Source organism: Erithacus rubecula, assembly GCF_903797595.1.
Source record: "Erithacus rubecula genome assembly, chromosome: 27".
In the NCBI taxonomy this organism is placed as follows: domain Eukaryota; kingdom Metazoa; phylum Chordata; class Aves; order Passeriformes; family Muscicapidae; genus Erithacus; species Erithacus rubecula.
In genome coordinates this window covers 3,346,008-3,366,049 of record NC_136679.1, presented here as the reverse complement: position 1 = coordinate 3,366,049, position 20,042 = coordinate 3,346,008, and the positions used below count along the sequence as shown (strand labels likewise).

Sequence of the window (20,042 nt, the reverse complement as noted above, 5' to 3'; positions counted from 1 at the left end):
GCAGCCATTAAGATACAGTGGGAATGTCTGATGTCCTGGCCTGCTGAGGGAAGGAAGGAGGCCCACAGGTCCCCTTGGGCTGGCATTTCGTGGAGGGGCCAGGAAAGAAATGGAAGAGATAAATGAGAAGAGGAAGAGAAGAAGGAAACAACAGTCTGAAGCTCTAAATCCGATGCCTTAAAGAATCAATCTTCATTCCAGCAGTCTGCTCTTAGGTCTTGGTGGTTCTTGGCCAAGGATGTTGTTGGCAGCATCTCTAGCAGGGACGACAACATCTCTCACCATAACCGCGGGTGATGCAGGAGATGTCAAAGCCCCCGGAGCTGATGGGCACTCCCTCAGAGCTGAGGATGCTGCCAACGGCAGCGGAGGTGGAGGATCCCAGCACGGTGTTCTGTGGGAAGGAGCTGAGGATGGGGCCGGGCAGGGTCACCAGCACAGCAGGCGGCTCAATGACGACGGTGGAGCTCTGGCACTGCCTGACACAGCACTCATTGCAGCTGTTGGCCAGCGGGCAGGGGCCGCAGGGCTGGCAGCAAGGGTTGCAGGGCTGGCACTGCTGGCACTTCTCAGGGCACGACATGTCTGGAGCCTGGCGCTGCAGCTGGCACACAGGGCAGGGAGCAAGCAGAGCACACGCACACCTCAGACACAGCCCGCAAGGCACCCCAAACCACACAAGGCCCTGCTGCCTGCCCAGCTCCAGCCTGTGCACGCCCAAACTGGGCATCCTTTGCCTCAGCCCAGCACGCTCCTTCCCAGCTCAGCCAGGCCCAGCCCTGCTCCTGCCTGGGCTCCATGAAAATCAGCAGCTCAGCCCAGCCTCAGCCTCTGCCCACAGCACACGCTCTGCCCTCTGCCCACACCACCATCATGGCACAACATTCCCAGATGAACAAGGGGCAGGAAGAAGGGCTGGAAAGCTCAATGCTATCCTTTAGAGTGAGAAGGAGAAAGGGGTCGGCCACTCACCTGGTTCCCAAGGAGAAGGAGGTGACAGAAGTGGTTGACAGAGCCACCAGTTGGGCTGCCTTTTATCCTGGCCCCACAGTGCCTCAGGGCCCACAGCTCGTGCTGCATGAGTGACGATATTCCTGCATGATTCCAAATGAACGGAAACATCTCTGGGAACGGTATGGCATGAGTTGATTTTTCCCTCTGCCATGACTTTGCATTTCCTGGCTTTCGTCATTGCAATAACAAACACTCCTCAGCGTTGGTATGTACGAGTCCATGATTTCCGTGGATATGGATGTGTCAGTGTATGCAGAAGGCAGAAATCAAACACAGAGGGGATTCAAAGAGATGGTCATGCCAGCCTTTTGCAGTCTCTGGGAATTTTCAATGCTGCCAGATTTTTCTAATTCCTTCAGGCACAAGGGTCCCATCTCTTCACAGATCCCCAGTCTCAAATTGAGCATTCAGTGGCTCACCTGACTAAGTGATCCAGCTTTTTTTTGCCATGCTTGTCTGCCTGTTCAGTCCTTGAGACTCGAGGCCTGTATCGAACCACAAGATCTTTGGAAATGGGTAGTGGAAAACTTAAAGGAGCCATTGTAATAACTGCCACACTTGGTTCCCTTGTCTGACAATGGAAGAAGTTTGGCCATGATGGATGAACCAGCAATAAACTCCATAGAAAATTGTACCAAATCAACTCTTCTGTGTGGCTGATACCAATACTAACCATGAAACCCTTTAGTACTGTCTATCTGGACAGAACCTGGGATAAACATTAAAGGTGAGGATGGTGTGAGAAGAGCAGAGGCTGTGGGCTATCCCAGGCCATGCTGTTTTCTACTCCCTGTCCTCTTCACCCTGACAGCCATTTCTATGGAGGAGCCAGGGATGCCTTCATCAGCTCACACAAGAAAGGGCAAAAAGGAAACTGCACTGTAGTGAGCCCCAACCTCTTCTTCTCTGCATTTTCTTCTCAGCTTATTGGAAGAAGTTGCCACAGATGAAAAGAGAATCAGAGTCTAAGGCTTGGATGCAAAGCAACTTTATTGAGTCAAAAGAAGAACATGAGGAGGCTCACGGAGGGCAGCTGAAGAGCCCACTAGGGAGCAGTGGGGGAGTCCCACTGCATGGCCTGCAGAGAGAGGGAGGGAGAGAAGCCAACAGGTCCCTCTAGGCAGTGCTGATAGGAAAGGTTTACAAGAGAAAGGGAACAGAGTGGGAGAGGGCAACAGTAAGTGAGCAAAATAAACTTAATGTTCAAAAGATTCCAGCGATATTCCAGCACTACATTCTGAGTTCTTCAAAGTTCTTGCCCAATGATATCGCCAGCAACTTTAGCAGGGACGGCATCTGCTGCCACCATAGCAGTTGGTGATGCAGGAGAGGTCAAAGCCCCCAGAGCTGATGGGCACTCCACCACAGCTGAGAATGTTGCCAACAGCAGCAGAGGTGGAGGATCCCACCACGGTGTTCTGTGGGAAGGAGCTGAGGATGGGGCCAGGCAGGGTCACCAGCACAGCAGGCGGCTCAATGGCCACGTGGGAGCTCTGGCACTGCCTGACACAGCACTCATTGCAGCTGTTGGCCAGCGGGCAGGGGCCGCAGGGCTGGCAGCAAGGGTTGCAGGACATGGCTCGGGGTCACAGGAGCACCTGGGATAGAAGGAAAGGGAGAAGCAGAAAGTGAGGACACATGAGGAGCAGCACTGCACCCAAACACACTGCAGCCAAGGCACCTGCTGGCCCACATTGCACTGCCCAGCTCCAAGCCCAGGAGCCAGCTGAGCCAAGTGCCAGCCTCTCTCTGTCTGCACAAGACCTTCTCTCCCCTGCCTTCTCCCAGCACAAGCAGCTCCCAGCCCTGGGCTGTGACAGCCCCTGTCTGTTGAGACCTACAGCCAGGAAAGAGTTGGTCTTAAAGCAGCAGCAGCAGCAGCAGGTGGAGAAGATGCTTTCCACTCACCTGATTCCTGAGGAGGAGGAGGAGGTGAGAGAAGTGGATGAGAGCACAGAGACTTGGGCTGCCTTTTATAGCAGTCCTGCACTGCCTCAGGCCCACAGGCACCTTAGTGGAAGTCATAATTTTGTGACCAGCTCATGTCAAATGTGCACCATCCCAGCTAATGGTAGGGGCTGTGTCCTGGTTTCCTACTTTGCTACCTTTTCATTTTTGGTTTCTGTCTTTGAGAGCCTTTTAGTTTTAGTGCCAGGATGAAAGCCCCAAGAATTATCAGGATAGAAACACGTCAGAAGAGGCAGAATGCTCGGATCATGGTCTGGTGGCATTCCATGCAGGCACGTGATTCTTCTTGATTCTTCCCTACTTGATCAGCCTTCGGTCAACAGCCTGTGCCCATTTCTCGTCCTCATTCCTGCTCTTCCCCTGTCTTGTGTTTTGCTTCTCTCCAGGACCCGCAGTAAGGACACTTCTCCCAGAAAAGTGCTGCCCTACCTACCCAGGGCCCCAGCCACATGCTGCTCTTTCTCACCACATGTTCTTACTGACAATCCTTGGTTGTTATTACCAGCTGTGCTGGGTTGACCTTGGCTAGATGGCCAGCACAGTCCAGCAACCCTATCACTCCCCCTTCAGATCTTAACAAAGAAGAGAAAATAGGAAGGAAATCAACTAGAATGTTACAATATGTATTTTTACTACAACATTATCAAAACATCGTGTGCACAATAGTAAACCAGAAAAAAACACAAGAAAGATGCCACTTCTTTTTAGTTGTTTTCCATCCAATCAGGAAGTTCTAACTGGCCACATCCCAGGAAGCAGGACTTGAGCACATGTAGTAGTATTCCTTGAAGACAAATATTGCAAATAACAAATCCCCAGCCTTGGTTCTCCTTTCTGTTGCATTTCTTTCTAATTTCATGTCATAAGCCATGTAATATCCCTTTTACTCAGTTTGGGTCAACTGTGTGATGCACTCCCTGGATCTTGCCATCCCCCAGCTCCTGATGGGGAAGGGAATGTTGAGAGACAGGGCTGATGCTGTGTGAGCCCTGCTCAGCACGAGCCAAAGGACTGAGTGTTACCAGCACCTTTGGAACACCCAGCACAGAGCACAGCCCTGCCAGGGCTGCTGTGGGGAACATGAACTGCATGTCAGCCAGAGCCAACACACCCACAAGCCTTGGCTGGCTCCAGGGGCATCCAGCTCTCTGTGTTTGAGACATTCCCATCAGCCCTTATCTCCTAGACTTGTCCACTGGGGTGGGACACAGCCTCTTCCTGGCCAGGCCAATGCTACCACTCAGACTGGTGCTGAGTGAGGTGGGGACCAAAATCTTAGAACAGAAAATAAGGGGATGAAACTGGAGGGATCAGGGTACAAATATTGTCCTGCTCTGAGAGGTAGCAAGGATGTTCTGGGTGGCAGTGGGGCAGTGAAAATCTATGGACTCTTTTTAGTGTTCAAGCAGCAGGACTTGCAGATCTCCTGGCAACTGTGTCCAGGAAAGCAGCGCCACATCATTCAGGACCCAAAGGCAAAAACACAGCTCCTCTTTCAAGGAGGAAAACGGGCAATTTCCATCATTACAGAAGGACCACTATTACCATTTTTCTAAGGTTATTAAAAGCTACGTTCACCTTGTATTAAGCCTGTACCACAGTGTGGCTGTTAGACATTTTATTTATTCAATTGTTTTTCACACAGTGATGGACCTTCCCTCTTGTGACAAAGTGCTGAAGTTTGTCATCTAGGGCAGGAGGCTGAAAGAATTGGGATTCAGGAAAACATTTCAGTGGCTCCCCCCTCGTGTGACAAAGTCAGCTCCAGTTGAATCGAAAGAAACTATAAAGGATGCCTACTGTTGTTTTATTCTGTGTTTGAAGAAGCACAATCTGTGTAGAAACAATGCTGGTGTTTAGAGAGGCTTGGTGGCCCTCTCACAGATGACCTTGGGCACGGGAGCAAAGAGGAGCTGTGCCAGCAAGGACTGAGCCTAAGGGGAACAATGTTCCTACTATTGCATCTCTGCCCCAGCGTTGCTTCAACCTCCTCCATGTAGTATGTAAAAAATTTTACTCTTTCCCTTTCCCCCATGGTGTTGTGGTTGTTCAAGTGGGGCAACTCAGTGAAGTAAAACATTTGGGCTGCAAGGGGAGCTAAATAGTATTTTTATGTCATTTTCAAATCCACAGCCACCCCACAAATGTGGCATTGACTACATCCACCAAACCAAGTGGTTCTAATTCCTGAGCAATTTTGCCCTGAACATTTCATGGAATGAGAAATACAAAATTTCTCGGAGCAATTTTTCTAGTACTTCACCACCCTCATTGTCAAGGATGTCTTTTTATCAGCTCCAAGGGAAAAGGGCACATGGAAAACACATAGATATCAATCTCACTCTCTGTTTATTCATGGCACTCCGGAGGCGACTGCAAGAGTTGTGCAAGAAAGAAGGAGAAATCCATGGCCCACATTTGAATGCAAAAGAACTTTATTGAGTCTGAAGAAGAAAAGCAGGTAGGTCACAGACAGCATCGGGAACAACCACAAAGATGCAAAGGGCGCGTCCAGCGGCCTCGCCTGGAGACAGAGAGACAAATAGAGGGGGAGCAGACAGTCGCACTAGGCTGGCATTGGGTGGTGGGGAAAGGAAGGGAAGGGGAGAGAGAGGAGAGAGTAGGAGAAGGAAGTAATAGTCAAAAAGTCTAAATCCAGTGTTCCAAAACTATATCTTCATTCCAGCAGCAGGTCTGAGATTCTGCAGGTTCTTGCCCAAGGATGTTGTTCTAGCAGGGACGACAACATCTCTCACCATAACCGCGGGTGATGCAGGAGATGTCAAAGCCCCCGGAGCTGATGGGCACTCCCTCAGAGCTGAGGATGCTGCCAACGGCAGCGGAGGTGGAGGATCCCAGCACGGTGTTCTGTGGGAAGGAGCTGAGGATGGGGCCGGGCAGGGTCACCAGCACAGCAGGCGGCTCAATGACGACGGTGGAGCTCTGGCACTGCCTGACACAGCACTCATTGCAGCTGTTGGCCAGCGGGCAGGGGCCGCAGGGCTGGCAGCAAGGGTTGCAGGGCTGGCACTGCTGGCACTTCTCAGGGCACGACATGTCTGGAGCCTGGCGCTGCAGCTGGCACACAGGGCAGGGAGCAAGCAGAGCACACGCACACCTCAGACACAGCCTGCAAGGCACCCCAAACCACACAAGGCCCTGCTGCCTGCCCAGCTCCAGCCTGTGCACGCCCAAACTGGGCATCCTTTGCCTCAGCCCAACACGCTCCTTGCCAGCTCAGCCAGGCCCAGCCCTGCTCCTGCCTGGGCTCCATGAAAATCAGCAGCTCAGCCCAGCCTCAGCCTCTGCCCACAGCACACGCTCTGCCCTCTGACCACACCACCACCATGGCACAACATTCCCCGAAGAACAAGGGGCAGGAGGAAGATCTGGAAAGCTCAATGCTGTTCTAAAGAGGGAGGAAGAGAAAGGGGCTTGCAACTCACCTGGTTCCCAAGGAGAAGGAGGTGACAGAAGTGTTTGACAGAGCCACCAGTGAGGCTGCCTTTTATCCTGCCCCCACAGTGCCTCAGGGCCCACAGCTCGTGCTGCATGAGTGACAGTATTCCTGCATGATTCCAAATGAACGGAAACCTCTGTTGGAACGGTATGGCATGAGTTGCTTTTTCCCTCTGCCATGACTTTGCATTTGCTGGCTGACGTCATTCCCGTTCCCTCAAGGCCACTTCTTATGAGTGCTGGTATGTGAGATTCCAGGTTTCCTAGGGGCAATTATGTGTCAATATGGGAATGGGATATGGACTAAATGTATAAGGGATGGAAAGGATGTCAGGTGATGCCAGCCCGGGTCATTGTGATGGACATTTATAATGCTGCCATATTTTTGTAATTCCTGGTTTTTTGAAGGGTCTCATCTTCTCTCAGTTATTTCAGTCTTTTCCTCAACACCTAATGCCTCCACTATGTGGCATGTCTTCTTAATGATCCCTCTTTGCTTTCCTCCTTGCCCTGCACTGTGAATGACAAAGTTCACTTTCCTGGTAAAATTTGAAATGTTTAATAAAAAGCAAGAAATGACAGGTTGTAAACCAAATGTTATAAGACATAGTGCTTGGCATTCAAGCAAGAGCATACCCTCGCTCAGAAAACACTTCTATCAATGCATCAACATGTTGCATATTCACAGGCTCTCATGCAGTATTTAAAAACATTCCTTTTACATTTTCTTAACCACTGCCCCTTTCATCCTGTAAGTCAACATTTTTTTGTTTCTCCTTGTGGCTGCGTCCTGTCGCGCAATCCCTGAAAACTGATGATCATTAAATTTCTTCCCTGGGGTTCTGTTTTTTGTTGCCGCCATCTTCATCCAGATGGGACAATCCAAGAATGTGAAGAATTTCCAGATTATCTCTTATCATTTTCAGTAACTACATGAAAAAACCTTTTACATCACCATGCCATAGTTGAAGAAAAATATACTTATCATACTTCTAAGTTTTGTTAATATCAGAACTAAAATAAACTATATGCAGACAGCAAAGTTTTCCAACATTATACATATAGCATTCGTTTCAATATTCAATACTACAAAAAATCATGGAGATAGATATAGGGACATTAAAAGGTCAGTAGAAGAGAACAGCATTTTGCTCTGATAGGAACAGTATCGCAGAAGAGCACAGCCTCTTATATATATTTAAAGGATGTAACTTGGACAAACAAAAGTCATGCAAAAATCAAGCAGGATACCCTCTCAGCTCTGCAAGCCTGACAAAGAGAAGTTCTACTAGAAAATGATATTTGGCTTGCTCAAACGTAGCAATTGAGGACCAGCTACCTAGGAAGGACATCAGCCCCGAGGATAGATCCCAAAGAAGCATAGAAGGATTGCTGACAAGAATGGCAATTATGTAAAATAAAGTCCACTTGGGCTCACTAAGGGATATGTAATCAGGGTGTATATGATAAAAAATCTCTTTACCTGAATGCCTGGTGCACCCAGTTAGAGGATTGATCCCCTGAGTTCCCAAAGGTGGAATGAAGAATTCCTGCTTTCTAATACTCAAAACAGAGTTCTAATTTGCCTGTCTGGCTGATCGAGAATCAATTTTGGCCACAGAGATGGGACAATCTACTTGATCTCCTGTGGATCTGATGGATCTCTAGCATGCACTGGGACTTTCCTGGGGAAGACCACAGACCCACGGACCAGTCTGGGAAAGAAGTAAGGTGTCATGTGAAAACAAGACTTCTTTTGGCAATCCTGCATGTATATGATGTGTGCTCTTGCAGTTCTGGGCATAAGTTTTTGGCATTCTAGAATGTGATATTTGACTTGGCTTGATCAATTCCTAATAGTTTTGTGTTTGTATTTGTATCAGTATGGTAATAGTTTTGGTCTAGTATTTGGAAATGGATAGTGAACAATCTAAATTGAGCATGGTATATCATCCCCAGGTGGTTAGATTTTTTGGCATCAGAGGAAGTTTGGTGGTTTCTGCATGAACCAGCAAAGGACTCCATAGAAATGTTGTCCTGAATGAGCTCTATTTTATGTCTGATATCAATACTAACCATGAAACCCCTCAATCCTGCCTGTCTGGGGAGAAGCTGGGTTGAGCATTAAGTGTGAGGGTAGAGGAGGCTGTGGGCTATCTCTGGCTTTGCTGTTCTCCATTTACTGCCATCTTCACCCTCACAGTGATTTCTGTACAGCAGCCAGGGATGTGTTTACCAGCTCCCACGGAAAGGGCAAAAAGTAAAATCCACTGAGGATCGTCCACCCTCGGCTTCCTCCACCATTTGTTCAATGCAAGGGCTCCCACAGAAGGAAGAATATAACAGAGGCCATGTTTAGATGTAAAACTACTTTATTGAGACCAAGGAAAAAAAGGCAGAAGCTCACAGGGGAACCAGGGGCAGACACTAGGATACAGTGAATGTGTCTGTCAGCTGGGCCTGCAGACGGAGGCAAGGAGAGAAGCCAGCAGGTCCCACTAGGCTGGCATTGAGTGGGGCTGACAGGAAAGAAAGGGAAGAGAAAGAGAAGAGAGTGGTAGAAACAAACAGGAAGCTAAAGGCATAAAAGAAATGTTCTAAAGGTCCATCTTCATTCCAGCAGCATGCTCTGAGTATGTGGAAGTTTCTGTCCGAGGATGTTGCCAGCAGGTTTAACAGGGGGGACAACATCTGCTGCCATAGCAGTTGGTGATGCAGGAGATGTCAAAGCCCCCAGAGCTGATGGGCACTCCACCAGAGCTGAGGATGTTGCCAACAGCTGCAGAGGTGGAGGATCCCACCACGGTGTTCTGTGGGAAGGAGCTGAGGATGGGGCCAGGCAGGGTCACCAGCACAGCAGGCGGCTCAATGGCCACGTGGGAGCTCTGGCACTGCCTGACACAGCACTCATTGCAGCTGTTGGCCAGCGGGCAGGGGCCGCAGGGCTGGCAGCAAGGGTTGCAGGGCTGGCAGCAGGACATGGCTCGAGGTCACAGGAGCACCTAGGATAGAAGGAAGGGAGAAGCAGAAAGTGAGGACACATGAGGAGCAGCACTGCACCCAAACACCCTGCAGCCAAGGCACCTGCTGGCCCACATTGCACTGCCCAGCTCCAAGCCCAGGAGCCAGCTGAGCCAAGTGCCAGCCTCTCTCTGTCTGCACAAGACCTTCTCTCCCCTGCCCTCTCCCAGCACAAGCAGCTCCCAGTCTTGGGCTGTGACAACCCCTGTCAGCTGAGACCTACATCCAGGAAAGAGCTGGTCTTGAAGCAGCAGCAGGAGGAAGAGGAGAAGTGGTTTCCTACTCACCTGATTCCTGAGGAGGAGGAGGAGGTGAGAGAAGTGGATGAGAGCACAGAGACTTGGGCTGCCTTTTATAGCAGTCCTGCACTGCCTCAGGCCCAGAGGCATCTTAGTGGAAGTCATAATTTAGTGACCAGCTCATGTCAAATGTGCACCATCCCAGCTAATGGTAGGGACTGTGTCCTGGTTTCCTGCACTGTGGCCTCTATTTCCTGGCTTCTGCCGTTTGCGTTCCTATCTGAAGACTTCTGTAAGTGCTGGGATGAGAGGCCAAAAATTTTCAGGATATAAACACGTCAGATTAGGCAGAATTCTCAGATCATGGTCTGGTGTCATTCCATGCAGGTGGGTGATACGTTTTGATTCCTCCCTACTGGGTCAGCCTTCAGTCAACAGCCCATGCCCGTTTCTCCTCCTCCTTCCTGCTCTTCCCCTCTCTTGTGTTTTCCTTTTCTCCAGAAATCACAGCAAGGACACTTCTCCCAGAAGAGTGCTGCCCTACGTCCCCAGGGCCCCAGCCACATGCTGCTCTTTTTCACCACATGTTCTTACTGACAATCCTTGGTTGTTATTACCAGCTGTTCTGGGTTTACTCTGACTGGATCGCCAGCACACTCCAGCCACTCAATCACTCCTCCTTCTGAGGTGAACAAGGAAGAGAAAATGTGAAGGAAATCAGGTTGAATATACGAATTTGAATATTCGCTATAATATAATCTGAACATCGTGCATACACTAGGGCACTGGGAAAAAAACCCCCTTTTTTTGGCTTCTTAAATCAGAAATTTCTATCTGGCCACTTCTCGGGATGCAGGGCTTGAGCACTTGTAGTAGTGTTTCCCTTGAAGAGAAACATTGCAAATAACGAATGCCCAGACTAGTTTCTCCTTTCTGTAGGTGTTATGTCTAAGTTCATGTCATAAGCCATGTAATATCCCTTTTACTCAGTTTGGGTCAACTGTCTGATGCACACCATGGATCTTCCACTACCCCAGTTCCTTATGTGTAGGATATGTTGAGAGATAGGGCTGATGCTGTGTGAGCCCTGCTCAGCACGAGCCAAAGGACTGAGTGTTACCAGCACCTTTGGAACACCCAGCACAGAGCACAGCCCTGCCAGGGCTGCTGTGGGGAACATGAACTGCATGTCAGCCAGAGCCAACACACCCACAAGCCTTGGCTGGCTCCAGGGGCATCCAGCTCTCAGTGCTTGAGACATTCCCATCAGCCCTTATCTCCCAGATTTGTCCACTGGGATGGGACACAGTCTCTTCCTGGCCAGGCCAATGCTACCACTCAGACTGGTTCTGAGTGAGATGAGGACCAAAATCTTACAACAGAAAATGAGGGGATGGAACTGGAGGGATCAGGGTACAGATATTGTCTTGCTCTGAGTGGTAGGATGGATGTTCTGGGGGGCAGTGGGACAGTCAAGAGCTTTGACTCCTTGGGAGAAGGAGCCAACACCAATCTTCACACTACCTCCTTCCAGGGAGTGGCAGAGATTGATACAGTCTGCATTAACCCTTATGGGTAGTGTTGGACAGTTGTGGTAGGTGAAACAAATCCATTTCCCTCCATAATGGAGGCATTTAATCAGATGTGATTTGGAAAAAGAGAGTGCTCTGGGTGAGAGCTGCCAAAGAGGAAAAGCTGTAGTGGGACACCTGAGTCAGGCAACTCTCTGCAACTTCACATGGGAATGGATGGAAATTTGTCCCTTTGAGGATTGACACTTCTCTGACACAAGGCTGACTCACTTTTCCAGGCAGCACAGAACATGTTTCTTTAGGCCAAACTCTGATCCCTTTCTGAAGAAGTAGACAAAGGTACTAGGAATGGCCTTTCTTCCTCATACCATGCAGAGACCAATTGACTCTCCACACAGAGCAGTGACCAGGCATGGCCCTTCTGATGCAAAAGCAAAGACTCTCCAACTAGTTAAAGTTAGAAAGTTGTATGATTATTATGACACCCCGCACACCCGGGAGAAATCTCCTAAGGGATGTGCAAAATACATGGGGCTCTTGCCTTGTATCCACCAAAGTCTTACATATTCATATAATTACCCAAAACACCTAAACATATACATTGCCTAACCCCAACTACTCCCACTTCGTATTAAAATTAACTCAAAGTCCTTTTATTCTTGAACAGTTCTTTCCTTAAATTTTGGTGTTTGAAATGGGTCAGTGGTCTTCTAAGATGAAGACAGGGAGTCTTCCTCATTTTCAACTTTTGACCTTTGTCCTGTTGCCAGCCTCTCTGGCCCCTTGGCAATTGTTCAGCCTGGTTCCAGCTGCTTTCAGGGCCCAGATCCTGTTACAGTTTCTTCACTTTAACAATATCCCATCTACCCATCCTGAAACAACAATATCAGACATTTGATATATTGCCTTACCTCTAGTGGTTCAGCCACTAATTATTAACTTTCTACATTGCTTCTACTCCAACCATTGTATGTATAGCTGATATCCTTAGCTTTGATTTTTGGTTCAATTCAGGTCCTTCAGAAACAGATGTGTTCTGAACAATGAGATGTGGTCATGGAAAGCTCCAACTATCAGTCCATAGAGGCCAAACCCCATTGTACTGAGTACCAGGAATGAACACAGTGTGGTCTCCAGGCTCCGTGGATTCAATGTTCTTGCCCTCTATTCCCTTCAGCAGGCACTCAAAGAATCAAGGTCCTGGCATTCAGCTTTTTCCTGCTCTAATCCTCAAAACTCCTGCTCACCCAGACATAAGAACAAGCTCTGAAACTGGGCTACCAATCATTAATGTGTCCCCATAAATCCCCAAGGATTCCTCCAGGGAAGTCAGGTGCCCCAAGCACAGCTCCAGCAACATCTTGGTGGCCCCTGAGGCTCTGGACTGCAGTCAACACTTGGACTAGGAAGCACTATCCAAGACTTCTACTTTCCTTGCTAGGATCCAGGATATTGTTGTCTCTTGACATCACTCACAATGCAGCAATGCATGAATCCAATTGCTCAGTGTGTAGTTACACACAAGGACTTTCCCCTGTGCAAAACACGCCACATGTAGGACAGCAGCACTCGGGGATGTGTTCACACAAGTGCACAAGCACATGGATGTGCAGACACTCACAGACACTGTGGTTCAGGCAGGAGTGCAGCAAGAACCTCAGAGACTCTGCAGGCAGAGATAGAATCCAAAGATATTTAAAGAAAAGGAAAAGGCACACGGTAAAAAGGGAGCGAAAGGGTGATCAGAGAAACATGGTAGGGCCAGAAAGGATGAGGCCCTTCAAGATAGAAGGAACAAAAAAATACAAAAGAGGACCAGAGTCTGGCATCACCTGCCCCCTCTGGTTACCATGGTTCATTTCTCTTACCCACACTGACAAATCATTGTCCCTAGGAAATCATGGAAATCAAGCATGCCAGCACTCAGAGTAAGTTATCCTTGAAGGAATAGGAATGCTGTCAGCCAGCAAGTGCAAAGTCATGGCAGAGGGAAAAACCAACTCATGCCATACCGTTCCAACAGAGGTTTCCGTTCATTTGGGATCATGCAGGAATATCGTCACTCATGCAGCACGAGCTGTGGGCCCTGAGGCACTGTGGGGCCAGGATAAAAGGCAGCCTCACTGGTGGCTCTGTCAACCACTTCTGTCACCTCCTTCTCCTTGGGAACCAGGTGAGTTGCAAGCCCCTTTCTCTTCCTCCCTCTTTAGAACAGCATTGAGCTTTCCAGATCTTCCTCCTGCCCCTTGTTCATCTGGGAATGTTGTGCCATGGTGGTGGTGTGGTCAGAGGCTGAGGCTGGGCTGAGGTGCTGATTTTCATGGAGCCCAGGCAGGAGCAGGGCTGGGCCTGGCTGAGCTGGCAAGGAGCATGTTGGGCCGAGGCAAAGGATGCCCAGTTTGGGCGTGCACAGGCTGGAGCTGGGCAGGCAGCAGGGCCTTGTGTGGTTTGGGGTGCCTTGCGGGCTGTGTCTGAGGTGTGCGTGTGCTCTGCTTGCTCCCTGCCCTGTGTGCCAGCTGCAGCGCCAGGCTCCAGACATGTCGTGCCCTGAGAAGTGCCAGCAGTGCCAGCCCTGCAACCCTTGCTGCCAGCCCTGCGGCCCCTGCCCGCTGGCCAACAGCTGCAATGAGTGCTGTGTCAGGCAGTGCCAGAGCTCCACCGTCGTCATTGAGCCGCCTGCTGTGCTGGTGACCCTGCCCGGCCCCATCCTCAGCTCCTTCCCACAGAACACCGTGCTGGGATCCTCCACCTCCGCTGCCGTTGGCAGCATCCTCAGCTCTGAGGGAGTGCCCATCAGCTCCGGGGGCTTTGACATCTCCTGCATCACCCGCGGTTATGGTGAGAGATGTTGTCGTCCCTGCTAGAGATGCTGCCAACAACATCCTTGGCCAAGAACCACCAAGACCTCAGAGCACGTTGCTGGAATGAAGATGGAATTTTAAGGCATTGGATTTAGAGCTTCAGACTGTTGTTTCCTTCTGTTCTTCCTCCTCTCATTTATCTCTTCCATTCCTTTCCTGTCCCCTCCACTCAATGCCAGTGGGACCTGTTGGCCTCCTGCCCTCTGCAGGCCAGGACATCAGACATCCCCACTGTACCTTAGTGGCTTCCTTGTGCTGCCCTCTGGGAGCCTCACCCTTTTCTTCTTTGACTTAATAAAGGTTCTTTAGCATTCAAAACTCAGCCTCTCATTTCTCCTTAACTTAATTGTAACAACAATTCCAGCTTACTCATTGTCAAAGGGATGGAAAAAGGAGAGCATTGCAAACATAGCAGTGCAATTTTCTTTGTTCCCTTTCCCTTGGGGCTGAACAAGATGTTCCTCTCTGTGTGAGTGTGGTGAGCATGGTAAGACATTGTCAAGAATAATTTTTGGATGCCTGAACACTGAAAGTGTGCAAGACATGGTTTGGCACAGCTTTGACAAAATTGGTGTAGTGGGTGGCCAAACCATTTCTAATGAAGTAGCATCAGTGGATCAACTGTGCTCAGGGCTGGTATTGGTCAATGCCATTGGGACACACTTAGAGCTGAAACAGTCAGACAAGGCCAGGGCCCCTGGATTGTTCACATAGAGCCCATTACTGCAACCTTATTTCCAAAGTGTGCCTTTGTGAGCAACCATGACACAGCAGGAAGCCCAGCATCCTGGGACATTGCCAACCATCACTTACTGAGAAAAGGTTGCCATAAATTTGATTTTTTTTTCCCCAGAATTTATTTGCATGGGTAAACTTCTGCTTTAGCAAACTGCCTTCAGTCAAGCTTCACATTCTTCCATTAGATTTTATCTTCTCTGTACATTCGAAAACTGGGATAGATAGAGCTGCTTGCTGGGCATCATCCAGCAGGCCAAAGTCACCAAGAACAGCAGGAAATCCAGGACAGGGCAAGAGCCTAAATGAGCAGCAAAAGGGAACATGGATTGTTGACCAAAGAGAGACTTATTAGAGGGGCAGCACAACCACAAAGGATACCTGCTGTCCCTGACCCATTCCCAAAATAGCCTGGGTAAAAAGGCTGCACAGAAAAACTTGGGGGATGTAACAGAGAGATGCGAGAAACGGCTACCTCGACAGGAAGAATGAGAGTCATGCACAGAGTACTTTGAAAATAAGAAACCCAGAAGAATGACACAATTTCATGTGTCTGCATGGAATGCATCCAGACAATGATCTGAGAATTCTGCCTACTCTGATATGTTTATATCCTGGAAATTTTTGGCCTCTCATCCCAGCATTTACAGAAGTCTTGAGATAGGAATGCACATAGTAGAAGCCAGGAAATAGAGGCCACAGTGCAGGAAACCAGGACACAGCCCCTACCATTAGCTGGGATGGTGCACATTTGACATGAGCTGGTCACTAAATTATGACTTCCACTAAGATGCCTCTGGGCCTGAGGCAGTGCAGGACTGCTATAAAAGGCAGCCCAAGTCTCCGTGCTCTCATCCACTTCTCTCACCTCCTTCTCCTCAGGAATCAGGTGAGTAGGAAGCCTCTTCTCCTCTTCCTCCTGCTGCTGCTTCAAGACCAGCTCTTTCCTGGCTGTAGGTCTCAGCTGACAGAGGCTGTCACAGCCCAGGGCTGGGAGCTGCTTGTGCTGGGAGAGGGCAGGGGAGAGAAGGTCTTGTGCAGACAGAGAGAGGCTGGCACTTGGCTCAGCTGGCTCCTGGGCTTGGAGCTGGGCAGTGCAATATGGGCCAGCAGGTGCCTTGGCTGCAGGGTGTTTGGGTGCAGTGCTGCTCCTCATGTGTCCTCACTTTGTCTTTCTCCCTTCCTTCTATTCCAGGTGCTCCTGTGACCCCGAGCCATGTCCTGCAACCCTTGCTGCCAGCCCTGCGGCCCCTGCCCGCTGGCCAACAGCTGCAATGAGTGCTGTGTCAGGCAGTGCCAGAGCTCCCACGTGGTCATTGAGCCGCCTGCTGTGCTGGTGACCCTGCCCGGCCCCATCCTCAGCTCCTTCCCACAGAACACTGCCGTGGGATCCTCCACCTCTGCTGCTGTTGGCAACATTCTCAGCTGTGGTGGAGTGCCCATCAGCTCTGGGGGCTTTGACCTCTCCTGCATCACCAACTGCTATGGCAGCAGATGTTGTCCCCCCTGCTAAAGCTGCTGGCAACATCCTTGATCAAGAACCTTCATGACCTCAGAAGACGGTGCTGTACTGAAGATGTATCTTTGGAACAATGGATTTGTGCCTTTGCTTTTCTGTTGTGTTCTTCCACTCCCTTTCCTTCTTATCCTTTCCCGTCTGCACCATCCAATGCCAGTCCAGTGGGACCTGTTTGCCTCTCTCCATATCTCTGCAGGCCAGGCAAATGGACAGCCCCACTGCACACCTGTGGCTGCTCCTGGTGTCCTCTTTCAGCTACCTCCTTTTTTTCCTGAGACTCAATAAAATTCTTTTGCATCTAAACCTGGCCCTCTGCTTTCTCCTTCATTTTGTGGGAACTCTTCCATTCAGCTCAAGCCAAATTTGCAGGATGCTGTGGGTGCACACTCCGTGGTGGATTTTACTTTGTGCCTTTTGTATTGGAGCTTGCAAAGACTACACTGACTACCCTAAAATGGCGACCATCATGAGAAGATAATGTCAAAAGTTCACATGACTGGCAATGGGAAACACCTATACCTGGGGATAATCAACCTCCCCTCATCAAACACTTCCCTCACATTAGCCTTCTTCTGCCCAGCTTCTAACCACTCATGCAGTGTAGAGTCAGAACGTTGGATTGAGGCTGTGACTCTTCCCTGGAGGGAAAATCCTTAAATCCAAATGCTCACACCTCTCTGTGGAGATAGAGCCCTTGGGTGATCTCTTCCCTTGTTCCTGGTAAGAGAAAAATCTCTTACAGGCTGATGCTCATTCCCATATAAATATTGTGCATGCCATTGGCCTGTCCACTGTGTTCTACCAGTGCAGTATCAGATAAATGGCCCTTTTGCTCTCTCCCACCTCCTGCCCTTCCTATATATTCCTGAATCTCTCAAACACAGATGGCAGTTCTATGTCCTTGGATGTCTTCATGAGACAAGTTTAAAAGGTCTTCATGGAACCCCATTTAAAAATTTTGGTCTCTTTCTTCCACCCACAGTGACTCTTACAAGAGAGCTGAAGTCACTCAGGCAAAGGCAGACCTGCCTGTGTGCCTTGGTGTGTCCTTCTAAGACACTTCCCATGGAAGGACCCAGCACTCGACCACCCTCACCCACCTGGACAGAGCAGGGCTGAGTGGTTTAACAACATCAAATGAGCATGACAGAACCAACAACACTGTATTGGAGGCTGCTACTGTTTCCCCTTCAGGCTGTGAGAGAGGAGCAACTCTCCCATCTTTCAGCCACCACCTCCCAGACAGGAACAAACACTTTTCTCCACACATCCCATTCTGTTTGAGAGAAACCACTTCCCAGAGCTCATGGCTCAGGACAAAGGCCAGAGTAGCCACAGGACTCAGCCATATCCACAGAGCCACCAGAACACTGTAACCTCAAAGCCTCCTCCTGAGGCAGGATCACGGAGCCTGGGAAACAGCTGAGTGCCCCAAGGCTGCCTGGAGGTGGCATCAAGGGCTGGCCTGGCTTTGGGACTGTCCTTGGTGAGACAGGAGTGCCGTGGCCCTGTCCAGGCTGCTGCAGAGAAGGACCTGGGGGCTGAGTGTGTGTGAGTGGCTGGCACTGCTGGGCAGGGCAGTCCCTGCGGGCCTGGCCAGGGCTGGGCTGAGCCGTCAGCTCAGGCACAGCTGTGAACACAGAGCTAGGGGCACTGACACATGGGCAGCCTGCCCAGGTGTGCACAGAGATGAAGGCAGACGCACAGAGCCCGGCACACGTGCGCAGGCACACAGCCAGGGGCGTTGCACACAAGTGCTCTGCCCTGAGCACAACCATCCCCGGCCAGCACAGAGGCTCTCAGGGGCTCTTGCCAGCAGGGCACAAGCACAGGCATGTGCAGATACTGGCACACACTGGGGCACAGCCACACTGCCACACACAGCACTGCACATGGCTGAGCACACGGGCCACAGGCCATAGCAAGGCGTGCCACTGAGGACATGCTGGGGAGCTCTCGTCTTCTCCCACAGTGTATAGGAATTTTTAGTCTAGTACTTTCATCGCCATAGATGACAGAAGGATTTTTAGCCCAAGTTCATAGTGTCTTCTCATTCTTTTTCCATCTAGAACCTGACTTCTACTTTACTGACTTTGGTGTATCTTCTCTGGATTTTTCTCCCACTCAAGGGAGGATTGAAGGTCTGCAAGTGTTGTTAGAGAATTGGAAGGGATAAAGTCTCACATGGTGGATGCAGAGGCTGTGCCAGGCCACACTGGAGCTGTCCAGGATCTCAGGAGACTCAGGCTGTGCTGGGACAGGCTGGCCTCAGAAACAGCAGCGGCTGCTCTGGAAAGGGTGGGAGGAACAGGTGGAGCTCACTCAGCCTCCCTGGGCCCAGGCACAGCACCCACTGCCCACGGCCACCCCTCCTCCCTGCCGGACATGGCAGCTTCCCTCCCAGGGCCCGGCCCTGTCCCGCCAGGCCTGCAGAGGAGCCGGGCCAGGCCCTGTGACCTGCACTCCTGACAGAAGAGAAAACAGACCTTGCCTGCCTTTGCTTACTTCAAAATGGGAATTCACAGAGGTGGATCAAATCCTCCAATTGGTTCCTAAGATTGTTAACAACAAACTCAGCCTTCAGTTGGTTCCATTAACTCACACTGGAAGCTCTGAAGGAGAAAACTTCTGTGAATGCTGTCTGTAGATTCCAATTAATGCAAACCCAGCACACCAGGGATGTATTTGTGAGCTCCAATGGAAAAGGCAAAAAGTAAAATCCCCCACGGAGTGTTCACCCTACTCTTGTTCCACCTTTAACCTAGAGAAGAACGTAAGAGTTCGCACACAAAGAAGAAGAAAGTGGAATGCCAGGTTTAGATGCGAAACGACTTTATTGAACTTCAGGAGGAAAAGGAGGCAGATGAAAGAGGAGACCAGTAGCAGCCACAGGGGTGCAGTGGGGCTGTCCATCTGCCTGACTTGCAGAAGGATGGAGAGAGGCAATGAGCACCCACTAGGCTGGCATTGGGTGGTGCTGAGAGGAAAGGAAGAGAAGGGAAAAGAGTGGGAAATAAAAACAGAAAACCAAAGGCACAAATCCATTGTTCCAAAGATCCATCTTCAGTGCAGCACCATGTTCTGAGGTTGTGGAGTTTCTTGCCTAAGGATGTTGCCAGCAGGTTTAGCAGGGGGGACAACATCTGCTGCCATAGCAGTTGGTGATGCAGGAGAGGTCAAAACCCCCAGAGCTGATGGGAACTCCACCACAGCTGAGGATGTTGCCAACAGCTGCAGAGGTGGAGGATCCCAGCACAGTGTTCTGTGGGAAGGAGCTGAGGATGGGGCCAGGCAGGGTCACCAGCACAGCAGGCGGCTCAATGGCCACGTGGGAGCTCTGGCACTGCCTGACACAGCACTCATTGCAGCTGTTGGCCAGCGGGCAGGGGCCGCAGGGCTGGCAGCAAGGGTTGCAGGGCTGGCAGCAGGACATGACTCAGGGTCACAGGAGCACCTAGGATAGAAGGAATGGAGAAACAGAAAGTGAGGACACATGAGAATCAGCACTGCACCCAAACACCCTGCAGCCAAAGCACCTGCTGGACCACATTGCACTGCCCAGCTCCAAGCCCAGGAGCCAGCTGAGCCAAGTGCCAGCCTCTCTCTGTCTGCACAAGACCTTCTCTCCCCTGCCCTCATCCAGCGCACAAGCAGGTCCCAGCCCTGGGCTGTGACAGCCCCTGTCATTTGAGAT

At 50.3% G+C, this 20,042-nt stretch overlaps 2 protein-coding genes and 2 pseudogenes across 4 annotated transcripts in view; 2 read left to right on the top strand and 2 right to left on the bottom strand.

Moving 5' to 3' along the window:
* Positions 1 to 20,042, top strand: part of LOC306812780 (feather keratin Cos1-2 pseudogene) — a 76,322-nt pseudogene that overhangs the window by 2,052 nt on the left and 54,228 nt on the right. The gene's annotated exons all lie outside the window — the stretch shown is intronic.
* LOC306812769 (feather keratin Cos1-1/Cos1-3/Cos2-1-like) lies at positions 242 to 1,139 on the bottom strand. Its single transcript, XM_079327638.1, has 2 exons — positions 973 to 1,139; positions 242 to 604 (listed from the first exon to the last, which is right to left on the bottom strand). Exons 1-2 carry the CDS (start codon positions 1,120 to 1,122, stop codon positions 257 to 259), a joined length of 498 nt encoding a protein of 165 aa, XP_079183764.1. The 5' UTR covers positions 1,123 to 1,139; the 3' UTR covers positions 242 to 256.
* On the bottom strand, positions 5,713 to 6,445 carry LOC306812776 (feather keratin Cos1-1/Cos1-3/Cos2-1 pseudogene; annotated as a pseudogene). The gene is made up of 2 exons: positions 6,429 to 6,445; positions 5,713 to 6,060 (listed from the first exon to the last, which is right to left on the bottom strand). The product of its transcript is annotated as a feather keratin Cos1-1/Cos1-3/Cos2-1 pseudogene (transcript).
* LOC306812772 (feather keratin Cos1-1/Cos1-3/Cos2-1-like) lies at positions 13,273 to 14,267 on the top strand. The gene is made up of 2 exons (XM_079327641.1): positions 13,273 to 13,406; positions 13,750 to 14,267. Exons 1-2 carry the CDS (start codon positions 13,299 to 13,301, stop codon positions 14,095 to 14,097), a joined length of 456 nt encoding a protein of 151 aa, XP_079183767.1. The 5' UTR covers positions 13,273 to 13,298; the 3' UTR covers positions 14,098 to 14,267.

What these genes read in the sequence shown, in the direction of transcription:
- LOC306812769 (XM_079327638.1), bottom strand. Translation starts at nt 1,122, where the DNA reads ATGTTTCCGTTCATTTGGAATCATGCAGGAATATCGTCACTCATGCAG. An exon ending in TCCTTCTCCTTGGGAACCAG is followed by an intron (nt 605 to 972) that starts GTGAGTGGCCGA and finishes CCTGTGTGCCAG; the next exon opens with CTGCAGCGCCAGGCTCCAGA.
- LOC306812772 (XM_079327641.1), top strand. Translation starts at nt 13,299, where the DNA reads ATGCAGCACGAGCTGTGGGCCCTGAGGCACTGTGGGGCCAGGATAAAA. An exon ending in TCCTTCTCCTTGGGAACCAG is followed by an intron (nt 13,407 to 13,749) that starts GTGAGTTGCAAG and finishes CCTGTGTGCCAG; the next exon opens with CTGCAGCGCCAGGCTCCAGA.